Genomic DNA, 23,560 nt, shown 5'->3' with positions numbered 1-23,560 from the left:
ACCGGTCCACATTTTCCTTGCTAGGGAGCATGAGAGGAGATCGAATCGCGAAGGCAAAAGAAACCGTTCTACTCCTACTCAAAAGCCTGCCTGTAGGATGCTTCTTTAATGTGGTAGCTTTTGGGAGTTCATTTAAGTGGTGGTTCACAAGGTAAGTGACGTTCATAGAGCCTTTAACGTTATTGTAATTGATACAGGATATATCCTGTAATGAATTGTTCATATGGGTTATGTCAAGGTAAGTGCCAGTAAGTTATGAACCAGAGGAAATGATATTTGAAAAACAAATTGAAAGTAATGAACGAAAGTGATTTGTTGTTGATTTTTATATATTTTATATTTCATTTCCCCATATAAGGAAAAATAAATTTATATTATTGATATATTAAGCTAAATTATGAATATAAAGATATATACCTTTATGAATGTTGAATGCAATGTGTTAAAGGGTATGTAATATCATATCGGAGTATGTTGAAAGTGATAAGGAAACATTGAAAGAGTGACATTTTGTGTGAGGTTATTTATAGTAACAGAACTGGCCCCAAGACTCCCAACTCCGACAAATCTCCATTAATTACTTGGAAATGAAATTTGTTTTTGTTTTGGAAAAGGCTACGTGATTTTCGTAGCATTTAAGAATGTTGCCATTGATATAAAAATGGGAAATTGTATATTCCTTGAATGAATAGTACTTCTTCCCTTAGGAATTGCTACAAATTTCAAAATTCATTATAACAGAAAGGTATATTAAACTGACAATGTGTAACGTCCGCCTACATAACTGTCAAGCAACATTTGTTGTTTTGTTGTTTTTGTGGTGAGATCACTAAACTTGCCATGCCTAACGACTTTTTCAAAATAAATTTATTTCGCAGTCAAAACACTTTGAAATTATTTTTAGTTTTTGCTGCAACACGTGTATATGTTTGAGAAACCTAATAAACCGTGAATTATACGAAATTTAATCGCAGGTCCGAATGATTTTTTGTTTTTGTTTTTTTTTTTTTTTTTACAGATATCGATTTTTATTTGGAAATAGCTTTTGTAATGAGATGATAGAATGGTCGAACATTCTGATATATCAAATCAGTTTTCTATAATTGTTTTATAATAATAATAAAATTTTACATTTAATGATAGTTCTATGAAATATGACGAAACCAGTTTAGAGGAAGCACTTGAACTACAGAAAGTTTTGGACGCTAACCTTGGCGGTACAGAAATACTGCAACCTTTGGAATCTCTTTATGCCCAGGTAAGTAGTACTACAATATGATGATACGTGGATATATTTGTGGTTTGTTTAATTGGATAAACGGCCTCTGAACAGCTAGTGTCAATTAATCGTGGAACGTTTCTTGGTAATGATGGAGCAACCCCCGGTCACATGATACTGACAACGGGCAAAAACATAATGAACCAATACTGATGTAATAAATTAATATTAAATAGTTTCTAATTAGCGTATAATTTTGCGCAAAAACTCATTCGAAATGGGTTACATTAAACAATTCCTGGCATACATATTACATACTTTCTGGAGTTACCCTTAGCATGATCTCATCAAGTTGAGCGGGTACTGATTTTAGATTTTCCTTTTTCAGCCACTTCATACAGCCACATTTCGACAGGTAAGTGGCCTTATCAATTTATTTTTGGAATCTGTGAAACTACTGTTCCAGTTGCTAATGCATTTGTCCAGTTTAATCTTCATTAAACAAAACGCCTAAATTTGACAATAAACGCACAAAAAGAACCAAAAGAATAGGAATTTCGTAATTTTGATGTTCCAAAAATTAAATCCGCTGCTCTATGTTAAGTGATGAGTTAATCATATTTCTTATTAAGAACGGTTTGTAGAACTTTTTAATTTGTTACAATTTTATTTTCATATTCAAGTGAATATTGCAAAAATAGTTAAACGTGGAAATAACTGGCGATATGGTAATTCTATCACGATAATCAAGAAATTTAGTCTAAAATCAGAACATCCAAGGCGGTTTGATCTTCAAAGACTTTAAGTATATAATACTTGATACTTGAAGGTGTTCCTGTTGACGGATGGACGCGTATCCAACACCAACCATGAATTTGGTTTTCTAGGTTTAAGCCAAATTTGTGAAATATCAAACCTCTATGCAGTCTTTTGAATAAACAGGTCGTTTAACTTCTTAAGACCTAAGTAAGAAGAATCATCTAATGTTTATGAATGCCGTTTTGACCAATCGAGTGCCCCCTCACAGACTATTAGCGTATACTAACACTCTCATGTTCAACTGGATTCGTGAAGGTGTTCCTGCTGACGGATGGAGGCGTATCCAACACCAACCAAGTCATCACTCTGGCGAGGAAGAATGCCGACAATACAAGGTCTGTGACAGTGAAGTTGTTTGTTAACGATTCTCCATCCTATAACTGAACTATGTTTGCAATGCTGGAACCATCATTTGAATTATGCTCACTTTCATTCTATATTTTGTTTGATTTAATTTCAGAATCTTTACCTTTGGTATTGGAAAAGGAGCATCCACATCACTCGTGAGGAATGTTGCTAAGGTTACCAATGGGTTGGCCACTTTTGTTACAGACAAGGAGAAACTACAGAACAAGGTGAATATGTAGATAACGAGTTCAACTTAACAAAACATAACATACAATCAGATATCATGTAAAATAATTACCAACATAAGCATAGAGGTACGATGTTATATCAAGCTGACAATGTCGCTCGAAAAGGACTTTTATGAAATACATACCCTATTTAAAAAAATAGAATGTTGATTTATTGTTCCACTTTACTTGCTATTATCTCTTACCGAGTACTTTATAACATTCAATCGTTGTTACCCCTGTTGCTATTACAAAGACCGAATTACATTCCTGGACCAGATATAAATACTTGGTAGTCTGCCCAGTCCCGAGGAATGTTCTTACACTTCATCACAAATAAATCTGATGCTTCAGCTCATACACACTTGCGTCCATGACAAACTTATCAATCAATGTTTAATTATATTAACAGGTTATGACTGTTCTGAATCATGCCATGCAGCAGCCGGTAACCAACCTAAATCTAGAATGGAATCTTCCACCAAGCTGCACAGCTATCAATATTCCCCAACAGGCTCCAGTTGTATTCAAAGGACAGAAAGTTATCACTTATGCCCTGATCAATGGAGTAGAACACCTAACTGAGGTAATTTCCTCCCTTTTTTCTGTCTATCAGAAGTACGACGGGTTCAAGAGTAATATAAAAATTTAGGTTTTGACAGAATATTTCGGTTTACCATACACGGAGACCGAGCATAGACACCACCTTGCCATGTGCATTGGATGGGTTGTTGGGAATGTTAAGAAACACTTTTTATCAACTCCTTGACTGAGAAAATGATGTGCAACGGAAGTTGACCAGCTGGTTATAAATTTCTGGATAGAACGTTCTGCTTGGTGTAATGGTAGAATGGTACAGCGAAGTAGCATTATAAGTGTAAATACATTTTGACAAGTATATTTACACTAACCATCTGCAAGGGAGGTTGACCACTGGTTATTCTTTATTTGCATATTACAGAGTTATCTGCCCTTGCGTGTAAGTATTGCTTGTAACGTCATAGTTTTCGGAGAAAATGACGTAAATTGCCCTCAAAAATAATAGCATCACCATGGATACCTAAGTACCCACAAGAAAGTGAACGGAATAGTTATATTATACAATTGTCGACCTATTTTCAGGTGGATACGTTGAGTTATCAACTCGAGTAAGTGATATATCCCGAGGCCAGAGGCCGAGGGTTATATCATTTTCGAGGGTTGAGGCTTAGACTAGTAGCACCGGAATGTTTCATCGCTGCATCAACTGCCCGTCTGGCATTCTTGAACGTTTTCCATAAATTGAAGTTCGCAGTTGATCACCGTTGAATAATAAGTTATCCCGACGTCATTGAATTAGGAAACTCCCGTTACGCTATATTTGGGTACGACTCGACGTCAAAAGTTAGTATGACGTCACATCTAAAGGGAGTTTCCCTCGATCTATTTTTGACACAGATTACTGGACTTGCGAGAGGGATCTGGACTGAGTCCAGTAACCTCGCGTGGTTTTTGCCGCCGATTTCGGGGTTGATATCGCAGTTGATTAATACTTATGAGAAACGTATCGGCCAATCAAAATACAGCAAAAACACCAGTCATATAATATATATATACATATATACAGGTTACAGGGTAAAAAGTTTTGCTCGGTGTAGTCGCAGCATGCTAGAGGGAAGTAACGTTATAAGTGTAAATACATCAGTTTTCTTGTAAAATTATATACATTTGACTATTTCTCGCCTAACATTATATTTGTGTCATTTTATTATGTTTACATATGCCCCTATATGGGCAATGGGAGTTGTGTTGCATTCAAATTAGACAATGGAAAGAGGAATCTTTTCTCTGCTTTTCAAACTCTTCTAAATACTACATATCAAATCTGAGACAGATTGCTTCAGTACTTTCTGAGAATAAGCAGTAACAAACTTCAAATATCAAAATCCAAGTTGGAATCCTGTTGGCCGTTTTGGTCACCAATATGTCCCAAATTTCAATATGCACAACTAGGGCCCTAGGGGAGCATGTACATAAAACTTGCGACAGATCCCTTTAGTACTTTTTGAGAAATACCGTTAACAAACTTCAACTAACAAAATGCAAGATGGCGGCCTGTCGGCCATCTTGTTCACCGATTGGTTACAAAATGCAATATGCACAACAACTAGGGACATAGGGGAGCCTGAACTTAATACATGCGACAGATCCCTTCAGTACTATCGAACCTTCATAACAAATTCAAGTACAGTCCCTTTAGTACTTTCAGAGAAAAGGCGGTAACAAACTTCAACTATCAAAATGCAAGATGGCGGCCTGTCGTTTACCAAAATGCAATATGCACAACTAGGGCCCTAAGGCAACCTACGTGTGAAACCTGAGAAAGATCCTTTCAGCATTTTCAATTTAAATAATTGTTAACGGACGGTCCAAGGACGAAAAGCGATTCCGTAAAAGAAAATGTATGGCTATGAAGAATTTAGAATTTAGGATTTCTATAGCGTTTGTAGACTGATACATCCATGACATACATTCAGTACTTCTTTATATATATATACATTTTGTAGATTGAACATTGGTTTGAACGCAAGTGGATACAGACATATTATAAATGTAGCTCATTTATACCACCTTTAACGCAATCAAAATAACGTTCAACCTCTATATAAACACATACCTGTGATTTTTCATTTTTAGAAAACTATAGATTGTCTTAATTATTTTAATTTATTTTTTTCTATTATTTAACTATTGTTTGTTAAGGACACTCAATGTTCAGTAGTTCTGAAAGGTGACATTGGTAAGGAAAATTCAATACACTACACCCTGAACTTTGACCTCATGACCGTGGTCAAATCTGACGACTCATTTCCTGTCCATCGTCTTACAGCAAAGGCCCAGATAAAGGACTTCGAGACATCAGGTAACTATATGGTACATGATACATGTTAACGTAATATACGATATTGACGTCATTGAAGTTGCAATAATTGTCATACTAAATTTAAATGTTATTCACATCCAAATGTTGCCAACATTTTGAGAATTGCAACAAATAAAACATAGGTTTAAAATTGAGCACTCTTAAATAAAAGCTGAAAATAAACTTTGACATTATTACCACTATACCTTATATTTAAGCCTGCCTAGCAGTACAATGAGTCAAACAAAGAATCCAAACAACATATCAATGGTTTGTGGCACATACAACGTCAATACTCCACACCATGTGGCTTTTTGGTGTGTATAGGACACAGATAGGACAATATGATTAAAATACAGATCCTTATACCCACTGTTCAACAAACGTAGTGATAATAAAATCGGTATTTTAATCAGATTGCAGATATGATACCAAAGCGATGCGATTGAAATAATGGAAACCCAAATGTTTTAAGATATATGTATCACACAACGGACACGTTCAGCTATGTCATATGGCAGTGTCATAAGTACCGTGAGAGTCGGTTCGATATAGAGACGAAATTTAAAGTTGTGCTTATATTTCCGTGAACAGGAGTTAATAGGACTGGATAAATAATTGTATTTAATTATTTAACTCGTTTAATACATTTCACATTACATAGACACTTATGTAATATCCTCTATATAAATCCTAGTACATGAAAAGGTTCAAGAACTGAAAACGTTTTTATTTCAACTCTTTTAGGACAATGTAATTGCCGCCCACAAATTATATTTATACAAATGTATGATAATCTGAAATTGTTGGATGCACTGTCGTATTAGAATCCAGTTTTTTATTTAGATTGTCATATAACTTGATGAAAATATACTTCATATAACCATAAAAGACATTATTATTTTATGTCTATATAACTCTTATTAAATATTTACAGGCGATGATAGTAAGAAAGGGGAGATAACACTTCTCAGTATGTCGGCAAACGTTGTGTCTCGGTACACGGCATTTGTTGGTGTGGACAAAGACAAGAAGGAACTTGTGGACGGAGGTAGACTAGTACAAAGAAAGTCTTTACGCGGTACACCGGTAGGACATAGTTTGCCTCGTAGTGCGGTAATTAGTGTGAATAATTATAATGAATGAATGCCAAAGATTGCCAAAGTAACGGTAATGGTGAAACATAGTGAGTGGGACATATCCTAATTACTAATTACTAATTACTAAAATTAGAAAAAAAACACCGCCGACAGAGCATAAATGATACTCATCATTTGAACAATAATTGGTGTTTAATCATGTTTATATGTCTAATTAACACAAAAATAATATCAAATAATTTGTTTTATTTTTGGTGCATGCGTAGTCAGTACTTCATTCATAAAGAACATAGTGCTACGGATTATTTCGGGATGCAATTAATTATTTTTGATATTTTTATCTTGAAATAAAATTAGAAGCTCAAACCTTTCAATGGTGGTAATGGTGTAAAGTAAGTACATTTTGTAACTGAAGGAAACTACTAATTCATCTGCTCTTGTTTTTTATTGCGAAAAAATACTAATTGTCAGCAGTGAAGCATCTTTAAATATTTACAGATTTACTTCGGTAGAATTTTGTTATGGTTAAAAACCACGAGGAGCCAAAATTAGTCGATAAATTTAACACAAATCGATTCATTAAATCTCATGTCATATGTACACTTTAATTTTATAAAGGATGTTAATCTGCGTTGACTAATAAGTAATGATCAATGATGTTGATGATGATGATAAAACTGATCGTGCTGATTCTTGAAAATGAAAAAAATAAGATATTAATCTTACTAAAACATTTATCCCTATTATCACTGCGTTTACTAAAGGATCTGACACCATCCAACAATGGTACACGTACTGACGATGTTAGAATTGGCTAATAGTATTCATACATCCAGAATCCTTGAATTTAAAGGACAAAATATATATTGCAGGAGCAGTCAGAATATTTTCATCTTGTTTAATTGAATAATATGTCTTTGGTCAGCATCGTTGTAAAATTGTGGACAAATTTTGATTAATCTTATCGTATATTCTGTTAACAATCGACCTATATCTCTTGTTGACTGGTAGCACTTATATATAATCCGATGTCCACCCAAGCTATTCTGTATTGAAGTTATCAATGTCAGTTACATAAACTTTGCGTAACAAGTGTAACATTTTGCATTTCAGTTGTATTAGTACATAATGGAAGTAGGTTTTTATTGCAGTGACTCAATATAGGGTAAACGAAAATTAGAGATTTGATAAACAATTTTTTTTCATCCTCAATAATATCAGGTTTTATGTGTAAATTTGGGTTTCCCTAGGAAGGGGCATGCAATAATTTGTTCCAGGAGCTTTAGGTGAGTTGAACCCCTGTATTAAATTCGGCTGTAACTACTCGATCTCCTCATTAGAGCTATAGTCCCTCCCCTTCCCTAACACAGAGTAAGGTACACACCACATAGGGATTGGATTTCGCTTTTATGTTAACCATGCTTGTATGGAACAATTCCTCTTAGAATATATTCAACGCGCCCCATATTTAATATATTCTTAGAGGATTTGCTCCATACAAGCATGGTTAACATAAAAGCGAAATCCAATCCCTATTTTTACACTCACACGACTTTTTTTATTTATATATTATGCAATAAAATCGTCATTTGAATGGGACGGAATTATTCAATAAAAGTCGGTCAAAAGTGGGAGGAGCTTACTCAATTGAACAGCGAATTATGACTCTTCACGCAAGGTAAAACTATTCATCCGCGACGACAAAAAAGTTCAATATTCTATTGTAAAATATACATGACAAACAAAGTAAATTTCATGGATAAGTTTACTTAATCAGATCAGAACTTTAAACATATATTCAATTTTGCTAAAAGTTACTATATAGCGTAATTAAATAAAGAATTCGTACTCGGCCACATGTGTGACCTCGTTGACCGTTATTGTGCAGCGAGGCGAAGCTGACGACGCTTACATACTGTAGTTTGCCGAAGTTGTCAAAACACCGGTGTTCAAGTAGCTCAATGTGTTTTGAGATTGTCGTCTGACTTGATGATATAACATCCTTGGGAGCCATGTGATTATGCAATCTACGCTTAGATCCATCGTCATCGATAGATGGAACTATTCCATTTGTGTTCGATGGATCCAATGTATTTGTGGTGACGCGTAACTGTCAACAAGTGGATTACTAGTGGTGCATGTTTATAATACACACGATTAAATTCTCAAAGAACAAAGACAAAAGGGTATGTTTATAACTGACCTCTGTTAGAGGATCTCACGTCCGTCCACCCCAAAGACTCGATCGTAGGACGAACACAGACACAGAGGTAATGTTTACATTTGACATCCATCATTTTTAACAAAAAATGAAAGCACTGCACGTCGCCTTGGTCGGGATATTTTTCCCCGTTTCTTTGTACAATTGATGATTTTAAAAAAATGTTTGTATCATATATAAATATAAAACATGTATGTATTGTTTACATTGTTCCATATGATACAAACATATTTAAAACTAACAATTGTATAAAGAAATGGGAAAAAATATCCCGACCGCGGCGACGTGCAGTGCTTTCATTTTTGTTAAAAATGATGGATGTCAAATGTAAACATTACCTCTGTTTCTGTGTCCTACGATCGAGTCTTTGGGGTTGACGGGCGTGAGACCGACCCTCTGACAGAGCTAGGTCAGTTATAAACATATTCTCTCGTCTTTGTTCTTTGAGAATTTAATCATGTGAATTATAAAACATGCACCGCTAGTAATCCACGTGTTGACAGTTACGTGTCACCACAAATACATTGTATCCATCGAACACAAGTGAAGTTGTTCCATCTATTATAAGATGGCGATGGATCTAAGCGTAGATTATATAATCACATGGCTCCGAAGGATGTAATATCGTCAAGTCATACGACAATCTCAAACAAATTTAGCTACTTGAACACTGGTGTTTTGACAACTTCGGAAAACTCCAGTGTGTAACCGTGCGTCAGCCTCGCCTCGCTGCACAATAACGGTCACCGAGTTCACACATGTGGCCGAGAATAAATACTTTATGTTATTACGCTATATATGAACTTTTAGCAAAATTGAATACCTATTTAAAGTTCTGATCTAATTAAATAAAATTTTCTCTGAAATTTACTTTGTTTGTCATGTTCATTTTACACTAAAATATTGAACTTTTTTGTCGTCGCGGATGAATAATTCTACTTTACGTGAAGCGTCATCATTCGCTGTTCAATTGAGTAAGCTCCTCCCACTTTTGACCGACTTTTATTGAATAATTACGTCACTTTCAAATGACGATTTTATTGCATAAAATATAAATAAAAAGTCGTGTGAGTGTAAATATAGGGATTGGATATCGTTTTTATGTTAACCATGCTTGTATGGAGCAATTAGTCTAAGAATATATTCAATATGGGGCGCTAACGCGCCCCATAGAATATATTCTTAGAAGAATTGCTCCATACAAGCATGGTCAACATAAAAACGAAATCCAAACCCTATTTGGTAAACAACATCGGCTAGTATTTGCGTATAGTGACCAAGCCTAGCAAGTGTAAATATAGCGATAAGGTGAAGGGGCCAGCTTCAGATGTCAACGGTGGCTATAGTCTACTGTATTTATTAGCAACATGGCTGGTTAGTTTGTTTTCAATATACCTTAAGTTATATTGACCATTTAGTCTCTATCATATATTTCCTGTGTAAAGCTGACAAAGTCATCAGAAACCTGGACCCCGGAACTTAGTAATTTAAACTTATAAGTTACCAAGACCATAAACAACATTAAGAATTAGGCTGGTGTAGAGCATTGTTTATCATACTACTATGGTAACATGATGTATTCATACTCGCCTCACATGTGTATTACTCGTTTCTGAAGTTAATTTCATCATTGTGATAACTATTCTATAAAATTAATAAAACAATTTATATGTACAAAGGTATAGACCATTTCATATCCGAATAACGCAGGGATAAGGTGTAGGGGACAATTTCAGATGCCAGAGAAGCTGAGAAGCTATTAATAAACTCTATTATATTTATTAGCAACATGACTGGTTAGGTTGCTACAATTTGTATATGGATATTCTACGTAAAGGACAGTATATATTTTGTGAGTTTGCATACTTAATCCCGTTATAACTAGGTATAGGTCCCATTTATGTTTATATACAATATACCTGAAATTATATTGACTGTTTAGTCTCTGTCATGTATTTCCTGTATAAACCTGACAACGTAATTCAACCCTAACAGAAAGCTGGACCCCTAACCTAGAATCAATGGTAACAGAATGTATTCATACTCGCCACACATGTTACTGACCAATTAATTTCAATATTATGATAAATATTATATCGCAATTTATATGTACAAAGGCACGTCATTAAAACCATTTCATACCTGGTTTGTATTTTGACTTACCATGCCCGGTAATTGTTTTTTAGCTTAGAAACACCCAGGACTACATTATGTCGAGCATATACACATGAGTGCACAGGAAATTCGGGACAAAAAGTAGATGGATTAAAATGCACATACTTTTTGGTGTGTATGTATGTTTATTTTAATCCGTTGTATTCACGGGTATTTTTAAAAGTACTCGGAAGACCTCGGATGTACCTACTTTTAATTTCGCGAATAAAAGCAATTCTGCGGTATTTTATATGTTAACCATGTTAAATTAATTATATTTGCAGAGACGAGGACGTTGTGGCGCTGCACTTGGTTCTAGTTATTCATTACACCAGTATGAATCAAGTATGTCGTGTATTTTATATTTTATAACAATAAATACTTCAGTGTCCCAAAGAGAGATCTTTTTCGGAAGTTGCGATCTTGTACATTATTCCTATAATTACTTATTGAGTTCTGCTGAAATTGTACTTCATATTCAATCTTTAAAATTTTACATTCTATCTTATATTGTAATTATCAATGCAACGTTTTTAAGCGGAATGCAACGTCCCGATTGGTCAGTTAAGGTAGGAAATTGTACCGTTGTAAAGTCATTGTAATGGCATCGATACATACACTGTCCTCTAAAAGTATTGCTACATATGTAAAAAAATTGCTATCAGTTTATCTCTGAGAAAAATCCCGAAAAAACAATTCATTATTTGGAGAAGGTAAATAAGATGATTAATAATATAAGTTAATGCCTGTATTAACAAGGTTTACATATTACGTACTTTATTTATATTTGTAAAACTGTACGCGTAACAGAACTTTTGGGAGTTAGTGTATTTGGTAAAAAGGTGTATTTCTATTTTACTGTAGCGTATTAAACTGAATTGTAATTGACCTCACTTTATTAGTTTAACGTCCTATTAACAGCCAGGGTAATGTAAGGACGTGCCAGGTTTGTTGGTGGATGAAAACCGTAGTATCCGGAGAAAAAACACCGACCAGCGGTCAGTACCTGACAACTGCTCGACATGGGATTCGAACTCGCGACACAGAGGTGTCGAGACATCTTAACCACTCGGCCACCGCGGCCCCAATTGAACTGGGTTTTTTTTACATTTGTATATGACAAAAAATGACATCACTGTTTTTTGTCATATACAAATGTAGTTACAAGAAAAAATACATTGTGCAAGCTTTTATAAGGGTCTGCTTTACGGATTCATAACGTTTTCATTTTTATGTTTTTATGTATTTTATTGGTCTTAATTTTCTAATTTTTATTTCGAAGGTAACAACCTCCCAAGGCGAAAACAATCCTTGCAGAATTTCAGCGATAACGCCAGGAAATCAGGTTACCTGCAGCCCTTGCCAAAGCAGAGTATACATACACGGAATCCTGAAGAGGACGTGTTGTATGGTAGTCTTGCAGGGCTCAGGGGTGCAGGTTATCCATCTTCCATTGAACATGGCCGAACATCGGGTGTTATGACGTTGATAGATCTACAGAAATTTGACGGGAGTTGGGTACTGGATCGTGAACTTGCTGGAGCACTTCATTCAAGTGAAGATTTCCTAAAATCAAAACTTCCAGATAATCTTGTAAGTATGACCTAATAGTTATGTATCCTGGCCGAAAACATCTTTATATTAAAGGTACTATATCATTAGAAATTTACATATATTTCTTAGGATTTTTGACTTCCTACAAACGTTCTTATACCTGAAATTAGAAAGTTTTTAAAATTACATCATTTAATTTGAATTATTGGCAATGTTTATCAACGTTAAAATATCGCCAAACACAACAAGAAATTGTATTCGTCGGCATTGACTGTTTACAACGGAAAGAACCGAGCGCATCTTTGAGTTCGAAATCGGGGTCGCTGAAAATGTCATCCGGCTAATTGATATAGTTATAATAGATGTAATAAAACCACTAAGAGGCAACTTATATTTTATCGGTCACATTGGCCTGATTAAGCGTACTAGCCGATATATTTACAGCGTATCTCAGTGGCGTAGGAAGATGAAACGTATTTTTTTTGGTTGGGGGGGGGGGGCAAAGGGCAAAGGTCCTCTATATTTGGAACCCCCCCCCCCCCCCCCTCCTCGCCCCGCACCCACAGGAGGAGATTAATTCATTAATTCAACACACAACCATATATACTTTATAAACTTTTTTTCATATATCGTTAAGTAGAATCCTTGTACACATTTATAGACAGTGGCGTCGATAAAAGGAAACTAATGAATACGCAAATTGCCATGCGAGCGCCGAAGGTGCGATATTTTGGTATTCGGGGGGCCGAGAATCTCCTGCGAGAAAAATATTACGATTTAGAATGGCTAAGATGAGTTTCACGATGCATTTGAATGATTTTAAAGCGTTCTTAACATCATACTTTTTTTATTTAAATGACATAATAATTATGAATGCCGTCATATCATTATGCAACTCTGCTCGATCTGAACATACCGGCTTCACACCATCGGCACATTGTTGTTTAACACAAAATAATAATGAAGTAATTGTCTTGCTAAGTCATATAAACAAATGAATCTTTTAAGAGATATTTTTAAAAATAGTACGTAGAATCCCTTGATTGACATAGTCTAGTTCACGAAAATGTGCAGGAGGACCCTTTTTTCTTTCAAATGTGCAATTATAGAACATTTCAGTCGGCGAAAATGGGGGGGTCAAAAAGACATGTTTGCCCACGTCCTGGGAAACGGGGAGGCAATTCCCCCCCCTGACCCCCTCCAACCCCGACCCACACCTCCCACCCCCGCTTCCTATACCCCTGTATCTACATTGCCAAGTAACACAGCATACGTTCTATGAAGCTTTAGAGTATTTGATGGAAATATGATAAGAAGTGAGAGGTATTTTCATCCGTTAATTATGTATATATTATACATGAATACAGGTGTACATGTACATTATTAAGCAAAGTATATTTTGTATATTTAGGCGAGATGAGTGACCGTACACTCATACTGACGTAACTATGGAATTTCCCGAACATTATTCAGGAAAACCCCCCGGTTGTAGCCCCGACCGGCGATTCATTTTGTTGTTTATTACCTTTACAATGCTTCACCACATTTTTTCAATATGATTGAAATACAGATCTTCGATATCACCCGTTTTTGTTTCGGAGAAACACATATTTTATTTGGATCTAATATAAACACTTTATTGTTGTTATTTTGAAATCCGTCAAAATAATGACGCAAAATTGTATCGAGGGCGTGAACTAGAAGTAATCCGAAATCTGCACTGTGTTTTGAATTCATACGTCATTGCGATTACGCTAATTTGAACGCAACTCCCCTCCCTCCCGTGCGACTATATAGGGGCATATGTGAATATAAAAAATATGATACAATCATCGACGCAGAATGATTGTCTAAATTGTATACATGTCCTGTTAATTATATATTAGTCTATCAAAACACACTTAATACGTTTAGCACATAAATGTTTTATAGCTCAATTCCTGTATACACTTTAACCTTTTGTCTCGATATTCCTACATGCAATTTAATCTTTTGTCTCGATAATCCTACATGCATTTTAACCTTTTTTCTCGAACACATGCAATCAAATCAACTTTTCCTGAATAATTGATGACAACATACTTGATCACGGTATTGTCTACTGTGTAAACTGTCTGGTTAAATGACAATAGGTCGTTACCGTTTGGTAGATTAGATTAATATATAATTACTCCATCTTACATACATCAGTCTGGGCGACAGCTTTACGTGTGCTGTATATATGTTGCTCCATCAGTCTGGGCGATATAATTACTCAGCTTCTACAGGATACGTCAGTCTGGACAACAGCTTTAGGTGTGGCCTGTCTATACATAATTACTCTATTCTTACAGGATACATCAGTCTGGGCGACAGCTTTATGTGTGGCCTGTCTATATATAATTACTCTATTCTTACAGGATACGTCAGTCTGGACAACAGCTTTAGGTGTGGCCTGTCTATATATAATTACTCTATTCTTACAGGATACATCAGTCTGGGCGACAGCCTTATGTGTGGCCTGTCTACAGAAGAAGTTCGGCTCTGAAAAGACACTTTGGGAACTGATAGAAAAGAAGGCACTGGCATGGCTGTCCTCCCAGAATCTAGCGAGAAAGACCGTTGGTGAACTTGTCACACTTGCCCGCGATGTCCTGTCATCGATTCCATGATTTTTGTTGGGGGAGACAAACAAGAGCAAAATGTTTCTTATCGGAAATATTTCAGTGTTTTTTCTGTGATACATTTGAACTTCCTAAACTCAAAGTTGTATTTATAATTCGAGTACAATGCATATCTCGAAATATTTGCAAAGTCTGAGAACGATTTGCGGTATATCGAAATAAACGTAGCTGTAACAAGTAGATACCTGACATGTTACCATATGCATGGTTCCTTCGAATATGGGATGGCGGCATTTGACTTATTGTTTTTACAGATAGTTTGAAACATGTATTAAGTGGAAATGTAATACCCAACGCGTAGCCATAGCCTTTATCCGACAACAAAAACAGACACTCTAACAGAAAACTCATAATCGGTTACTAAGAATCCGAGCATTTATACTCGGATTGTAAATGTAAAATGATAAAGTATTTTGTCGATTGAATTTAGGTTTTGGGATTATTTTATAACGTTCAATTGTTATTAATTCATGTGTAATATGCATATATCTAGATGTTATTGTTAATAGTGTGCCTACAGACAGAAAGGTTGTGTTGTTTTATTGAATATTTGTTTACTCATTTTAAATTTATCGACACATGACATTATATCGGGATTTACAGTAGAGGGAAATAAGTTCTATTTCTACTATATATTTTATGCAGTTTGACAAAATTTAAACTTAGTTGAACAGACTCAATTTCAACTAAAAATCCTTAAATTTCGGGTGCGCATAGAAAACATTTTGCAGATTCCGTACATAATCATTGTAAAATTTTCTGTAGTTTAATTCAAGAGATATTCCATGTTACATTTTTATAGATTTCATCAGCAGAATTATGAAGTAAGAAATAACAACAAAATGCCGTCAAAATTGTGTCAACTGTATGTAAGCGTCTATTTCACACAAAAAAACCCAAATAAAGGAGAAACATTTCAAACATATCAAGGCGATTTCAATAGTGGTGTACAATTTAAAGAAAATATGATGAAAAATGACATCATTAAAGGAAAATTAAAATGTTTTTGTCAAAACGAATGAAATATATACTAAAGAAAAAAATATGACTTTTTACAATACGTTTGTACATGTATTATACCTGTTAAACTCAATATGTTTTATTCCGTTGTCCAAATTACCTGGTGATCACTATATTTTGTACCAACGAGATCTCCTTTGCCGCAACAAGCCCGACACAAACCCAGGCTGATCCAGGAGGTTTCTTCGGTTATAATTCATGTCTACACTGTTTTTTTTTATTTCATTATTAATATTTTACTTTATTTAATATATTCAACTATATTTATGTTTATAATGCGAAGCTGCTAACCCAGGCTTATAATTTGTAAGATTTTATGTGCTATTGTACCATTTACACAGAATGTTATTGTCTTTCGCAAACAATAAATACCAAGTATCTTAAATAGAGACAATATTTGTAATAGCCTAATTCCATGACTAAATTTAGATATTTGTGTTTTTTTTAGAAACGCAAAGCTTTAAACAATAAACAAATACGTAAGAGAGACAGAATGATGTCAAGCTCACTAATTATTATCTAACCACATACAGTCTGTATACCAGATATTGTTTTATACTCAATTTTACAATGGAACCTTTGTTCATTACATTAATAAAACATAGTTTTGTGGTTCTTATTGTTAATACAGGTATTCACTACATTGTACAGTATGAATGTACATTGTAAATTCATTACGTTTATACTAAGTCTAAATATACCAAACAAAAGAGATTGGGGTTATTTAATTTCACATCCCCTGAACAGTCAGTGTCATATGGGGGACGTGCAGCATTTGTAGATGGAAGAAAGTCGGTCTATTCGACAATCTGATTAAAATACAGATCCTTAAATCCACTACGTTCAATAGAGGATCTGACAACATCTCATCAGGGGTCATGTTCGGATGACCTTTTTACCACGTGTACATGCATTTTCTACCCATTGTTATGTCAACAGATAACTCCATTTCATCCCAGTATACATATACATTTAGCTTTGCTGTACTCGTTTAGCGAGATGACTATACACTGGAAAATAATTCTGGCAGCTTTTTCAAACTATTTCTTCCCTTGTCACGATTTTGGCAGCAGCAAATTTGATTGGAAATTTCCAAAGGTCACCAGAACGTGACCCTTATTGGGATGTTGTCAAAAACAGATTGGGGTTATTTAATTTAACATCCTCTATACAGCCAGTGTCATATGGTGACGTGCAGCATTTGTAGATGGAAGTAAGTCGGTATATCCGATCAACACGTATGACTTACGGTCAATGCCAGATATCTGTCCCAAGTTCAAAACTCGTGACTTATAGAGGGTAGACATCAGTTATGGTGGTAATATATCGGAACACAAACCATATTTCCAACAAAATCATATTCATTCAAGAGGCTCTGTACACTTTTACCAATTACTGTGAGTGTACAAGAAATATAAAATTAGGTGTTTCCGGGGAGTGAGCGATCTGTGGTTCATTCCCGATACCCGCTAAAATTTAAAATAAAAACATCGAACACACCCTCCTTCATAGAGAAACATGATATAATCTAATATCAAAAAATGTTGTCCATTCAACTGCCATAGAGTATTCATGAACATCATCTGACAATGGAATATGATACTCTTCCTACTGTTACTGACAAAAAAAAAATTTCATACCTGTACAACGCCGAGCTGGCCAGCTTCGAGTGCCGTAAAATGCGTTCAATCACAATAGGAGTCATATCTCAAAGAACGACTGATGTTTTACCCAGATACTGAACAGGTAGGATTTAGATCAAGGTTGACAATTAAATATGAACTGTCGAAATATTATAAGGTAACTTATTACTGGAATCTAAAAAATAACCAATGTGTCAGAAATTAATAGTTTCGAATGTAAAATGCTTATGTGTTCACTCTTTCAATTTCAATAAATTTTATTGATATAAATTATATACAGTCAAAATGATTAGACAACAGGCGAGACCTTTCAAGCATATCAAGTAGATTTCAACAGTTATGTGCAATTGAAAGAAAATATGATGAAAAATCATCAAATCTTCTCCTTAAAGAGACAAGTGGCAAGAAATAAAGACAAAAATACATTAGTATATATACAAGTACACATTCATACAAACATTTACTCTTTTGTGGTTGTTACATTATATACATCAACGCGGAAGTAAATATGTTAGAGAGCGTGAACGGGTCCGTTGTTATTGTGATCCACGTATATTTACAGTCAGTGAGAATTGATACCGCGTTTATTTCAATCAAAGCCTACTCACCTTTTTTCTCGATACAAATTGAGTATGTCACTCGTAATCTGTTGCCTCGTGGATATATGATGGTCCATATCAGAAACTCTTAGTGTTTTCAGTAGCGATAATACGATGAGGAACATGTATCAAAATAGGTTTGAACACATTTTACATGTACGTGTCAATGCTATTGTGGAAAAAGTACATTGTTAATATTACTACCGTATCTTTTTGGCAATTCTTCCTTGTGTGTGATGCATATACATTGGTGTAGAATGTAGTTTTGTTTTGTACATTCCGATGACGTCACAATGATTACATGTATATGTCGGCAACGCTGAGTTGTTTGCTACAACAGATACATCACATTTGTATTTGGAACATATCCGTGGCATGCAAATGTTAAGATATGACATCACAACAAGAGTCTTTGAGCTGGATAAGCTTAACCAAAACGACATATTGCTAGTAGCACAACAATACATTGTATCTAGCTCGGGGTCTGTTCGTAATCTATGAGGATCGTCCGAGGCTACACTTCCTACGTTTGATTGATTCAAAATATAAATAATGAAATTGAATCATACCATTGTAGATTTTATTATTATCGTTATACATAATTTATGTAAGATTTCTTGAACTGATGGAGACAACGATGTAGCTCTAAACTAACATCATGAAAGCCCACCTGTATTTCTACATGTTCTACGACCAACGTCAAATATATTTGAAGACCTCCAAAACCTGAGAATAATGATATATTTTCAATACGGAACACCCGTGTATTCAAGTAATGTTAAACGTCAACTAAGTAGAGCTCAAATTATCTCTCAGTCGAAGAAACTCTATTATATATACAGTTGGCAGCACTTTATAAAAAGACGGGAGAGGTGGGGGTGAGGGGGATAATGAGGGGGTGAGGGGATTGATGGAGGGGGTGAGGGGGGGTGAGGGGTTATGGTCTGTATCTCTCAACTGGTTAATTTGGATATGTACAAGATATATCTGCGTTTTTTCATACGTTATTGGATTGAACAGGGTGAACAATTACGCTGCTGTCGATGTTTTCTTGCGTTTAATATTTGCATTGCGATTAAATTCAACGAAAAAGTGCAGACATCACGATAACGACTGGATTAGTTAGTGTTCTGTGGAAATACCCTTATCAACACGGATGGTAAAATGCTAATTAGATGGCTACATCGACCATGACATGTTGACGTGATACACTGTGATAGCTCACTGTCAACAGCTAGTAATTACTACAGATACCGCTCGAGTACTGGTCTTAACCAAAGTATATTGGTGGAGTGTTACAGTAGCGGAGACAATGTACGGTCTTAGGATACAACATGAAGTAGGAGCAGGCTCTCAAGGTAAGGCAGATGTTCTACCGGGATCTAAAACAGGTAGGATTGACATCAGGGCTAGCATTAAATGTTACAAGCCAAATAAGGTTAAATTCTACCGTATTTTAGAGAAATGATAATCACTGGAATCTATATATTGATCACATCGTTAAAATATTATGTAAATTATATTGGTGTGTGGGTTTTTGTAGCTGTAGTTGTTATATATATACATCAATGCGGAAGTAACGATAGACTACGGCTAGAATGTGTGACGGGTAGGATTGTATTGTTAAACATGTATATGGGACAAGGAAGTTATCCTAACCGTGTACACATATGTACACACAATATGTTACAGATTGGCAATTTAATTTGAGGACAGTCCACCCCTTTATCAAGACACACAGAACATATATTTGCACTTGTTATCTGGTCACTTTTTTCCTTATTTTGCGAAGCGATACACCGTAACTATTTAACACCGCGAATTATTCCACTTTTCTTATTTTTTATTATTTTTTTTTTCTATTTTTTTTTTTTTGTATGACAATATGATATATGTAGGGAAACAAATATATAACCGCTAACGGAACCACACGGGATAAGAAGACACACTAAGACACGCCAGCCATTGTCTGTAATACCCGATTTAGATGTTTATAGGCTTCTTTAAAACGAATCTGAGCTGACAAAGTTGCTTCATAAATTGATATCTATATAGCAGCCATTTATTTTTGTAGTACCCTAAAGTCGGTAGGAGTTGATGTGACGATCAAGGGGTTCGTTGCCAACGTTCAATCGACCTTGACCTATGAGAACCAGAAGGAGGCTGCCGTGGAGACGGTGTTTGTGTTCCCGATCGACGACCAGTCGGCTGTGTATCAGTTCGAGGCTGATATCGACGGCCGTCACATCGTCGCGGAATGTCAGGATAAAGAACAGGTGCACATGTGTCTAAGGATAATGTAGAAAGAAAAATCATTGTACAGAGACATGCGTTCGATTTTGTATGTATAGCATTTTTGGTTGAAGCAAAATGCGCATAAAATAATGCGCATAAAATTGTTTTGTCACTGTATTGTTCAAACTAAACAGAAAACCAGAACATTGCTATCGGACATTTCTATGGTACAATGACTATGCTTTGTATATACATGTTATCGCAGCTCCATTCATAATTCCTTTTGTGCCAAATTAGAAAACTAATGATGTCGAAACTATTTGTTTAAAAATCAAATAACTGCTATAATACATTTTCCTATCCATTTAGCACATCACACACTGTTTGCGCGAATGTGTTTGCATTGCTTATATGGCATTCTAGATGAGAAATCAACACTACATCTACATATTGTCCTGGTAATGAAGTATTATGTTGATTTCTTTCCAGGCCAGAGAAACCTATAAGGATGCTCTTAAAACTGGTCACACGGCCATGTTGCTCTCCGAGTCTGATACATCCGGGGACGTGTTTGAGTGTAAACTCGGCAATCTACCGCCTCACGGAGTTGCCACGTTAACCTTCTCCTACGTCACAGAGCTGACCACCGACAGTGAAGGGATAGTGACCTTCACATTACCTACAGTCCTTAACCCGAGATACACTCCTCCGGGTAAGGCTCAAAGATTTAATCAAATTGAAAAACGATGTCAGATAATTATTAGGAATGTTTTAGCAAATACTGTATTCGCCGTAATTAAAGCCCGGGGCTTATTAATGAATCAAAATGTAAGTTGTGGACAAATAAGGACAGCAATAATATAGACCTTTCTGTACTCATGGTACATTAATCTGAGGCGCATTATCATGTCGTGATTCATATGTAAAAGACTCGCAAGCTCATGCAACATGGGAAACAATGCTGATGTTAGAGGCATCACATGTTCTAAACATTGTTAAATCCATGGTACAGGGGTTTTATAAAACTTGAAATCTCCTTCAGAAATATGGAGGAGACTCTTTACGGGTAGGTGGCGGTAATTACGGCGAAATACAGGTATATTGGTATAGTGTTATTACCCATTTGATAAGGCGGTAGGGGCGGTAATAACATTGAATACGTTTAATTGGATATTGTTTCTCATTTAAATAGGGGTAGGAACGGTTATTACGGCGAATACGGTTACAGAATTTGTAAGATGTTTTTCATTTATAGGATTAGGAACGGTATTACAGCGAAAATCGGATCTGCCAATTGATTCTCATTTAATAGGGTAGGAACGGTTATTACTTCGAATACGGTATACTGTAAATGGTTTACCATTTTAATAGGGTTAGGGCGGTAATTACAGCGAATACGGTATATTGTAATTGTTTTCCATTTAATAGGGGTATAACTGTTTATTACCGCGAATTCGTGTATATGTAAATTGTTTCTCATTTTTATAGGTTAGGGGCCGGAAATAAGGCGATACGTTATACTGTATATAGTTTTTACCATTTTAATAGGGGTAGGAACGGTTATAACAGCGAATACGGTATACATGTATATTGATTTTCCATTTTATAGGGGTAGTAACGGTTATTACAGCGAATGTCGTATATTGTAAATTGTTTGCTCATTTAATAATTTTTTTTTTTTTTTTTTTTTTTTTAGGGTTAGGGGCAGGTAATCGCATGGCTCAAGCAACATGGGAAACCCAATGGGGTAATGTTTTTAAGGCGAATCACATGTTATTAATATTGTTTCCCATAAATCCATGGTATGGGCGATTATACCAACTTCAATACTCTTCTATAAAAAATTTTTTTTTATAATTACTTAAAAAACTGGTGATATTGTATAATTTTGATTGACTAGAACCTGACGGGTATAAATTTACATGAATTTTTAAAACTGGTAAATCACCCCAATATACCATCTCATTTTGTTGGTTTACCTGTTTTAAACTGTTTTTCTGGAAATTATCTTTCGCAGAATTCAAACATATGTTTTTTGAAAATATGAGTGACGTAAAAACTAACGAAAAAGAAAGCTTACATAAAAGGCAAATAAAACTTTTATAATCACGTGGAAACATTCACATTCATATATAAATTAACGTCGTCGAATTTCAGATACACCCTTCGTTCTCTGTACAAGTATTATTGATTTTTTTATTTGACAGGTTTTGAGATGTCCCCTCCCTCCTCTGACGCCATTCACTATACAGACATTCAGTACCAGATGCGATTTGTGACTAAGGTCGAAGGTCAACATTTGATAAAAGCAATTGTGCCAAAGATGGACATGCTGAAAGTGGACTTGGCAGAGGACAAAAAGTCAGCAAATGTAAGATTTAATTATCAACATGGTTTTTAACATAGGTTTTTATTGCAAAGTTATAGTGTAAATAATTTCGTATTGAATCTTCTGAAAAAAAGAGCCTACAGATGTGGTGATTATGGCTTCAAAGCGAGGCTGCATAACTTAGACAATTCATATTACTTAACGATGGAAGTTTTTCGCATCATATCAATGTCTCGTATATATCATCCCGGCGAATATTTGGATATACATTATATTCAGATTAGCAACAAATATACATACGGCGTAACGTTACAGGTAACCCTTGACGTGATACCACTAAATTCAAATTCGACCATGGACCTTTGCCCCTGACTCTGGAATAATGAAGATTTTTTCAGCACGACAGTTATTTTTGGAGAAAGGCCAAAACCAGCAAAGGTAAATTTGATAGGCTTTTTCTTTCATATAAACTTAATAGTTTTATTAAAGATATTCATTTTCAATGTTCATCCTGTATACATTCTGTA

At 35.2% G+C, this 23,560-nt stretch overlaps 1 protein-coding gene across 3 annotated transcripts in view; it reads left to right on the top strand.

Annotated features, from left to right (window-relative positions):
- Positions 1–23,560, top strand: part of LOC138309816 (von Willebrand factor A domain-containing protein 5A-like) — a 43,225-nt gene that overhangs the window by 4,779 nt on the left and 14,886 nt on the right. The window contains exons 7-17 of one of the 3 annotated variants that reach the window (XM_069251041.1): positions 25–151; positions 1,144–1,258; positions 1,608–1,634; positions 2,294–2,373; positions 2,499–2,613; positions 3,026–3,199; positions 5,356–5,515; positions 6,453–6,631; positions 11,275–11,335; positions 12,273–12,583; positions 15,010–16,831. In XM_069251041.1, coding sequence (XP_069107142.1) covers positions 25–151; positions 1,144–1,258; positions 1,608–1,634; positions 2,294–2,373; positions 2,499–2,613; positions 3,026–3,199; positions 5,356–5,515; positions 6,453–6,631; positions 11,275–11,335; positions 12,273–12,583; positions 15,010–15,195 — 1,535 coding nt within the window. In that variant the 3' untranslated portion in view covers positions 15,196–16,831. Of the gene's footprint in view, positions 1–24; positions 152–1,143; positions 1,259–1,607; positions 1,635–2,293; positions 2,374–2,498; positions 2,614–3,025; positions 3,200–5,355; positions 5,516–6,452; positions 6,632–11,274; positions 11,336–12,272; positions 12,584–15,009; positions 16,832–23,560 lie in introns of those variants that run through there. The other 2 variants (XM_069251043.1, XM_069251042.1) reach the window with 2 other exon arrangements.

This window comes from Argopecten irradians, chromosome 15, assembly GCF_041381155.1.
Source record: "Argopecten irradians isolate NY chromosome 15, Ai_NY, whole genome shotgun sequence".
Classification (NCBI taxonomy): Eukaryota; Metazoa; Mollusca; class Bivalvia; order Pectinida; family Pectinidae; genus Argopecten; species Argopecten irradians.
The sequence above is the reverse complement of the archived record's forward strand: the minus strand, read 5'-3'. Positions and strand labels throughout refer to the sequence as shown.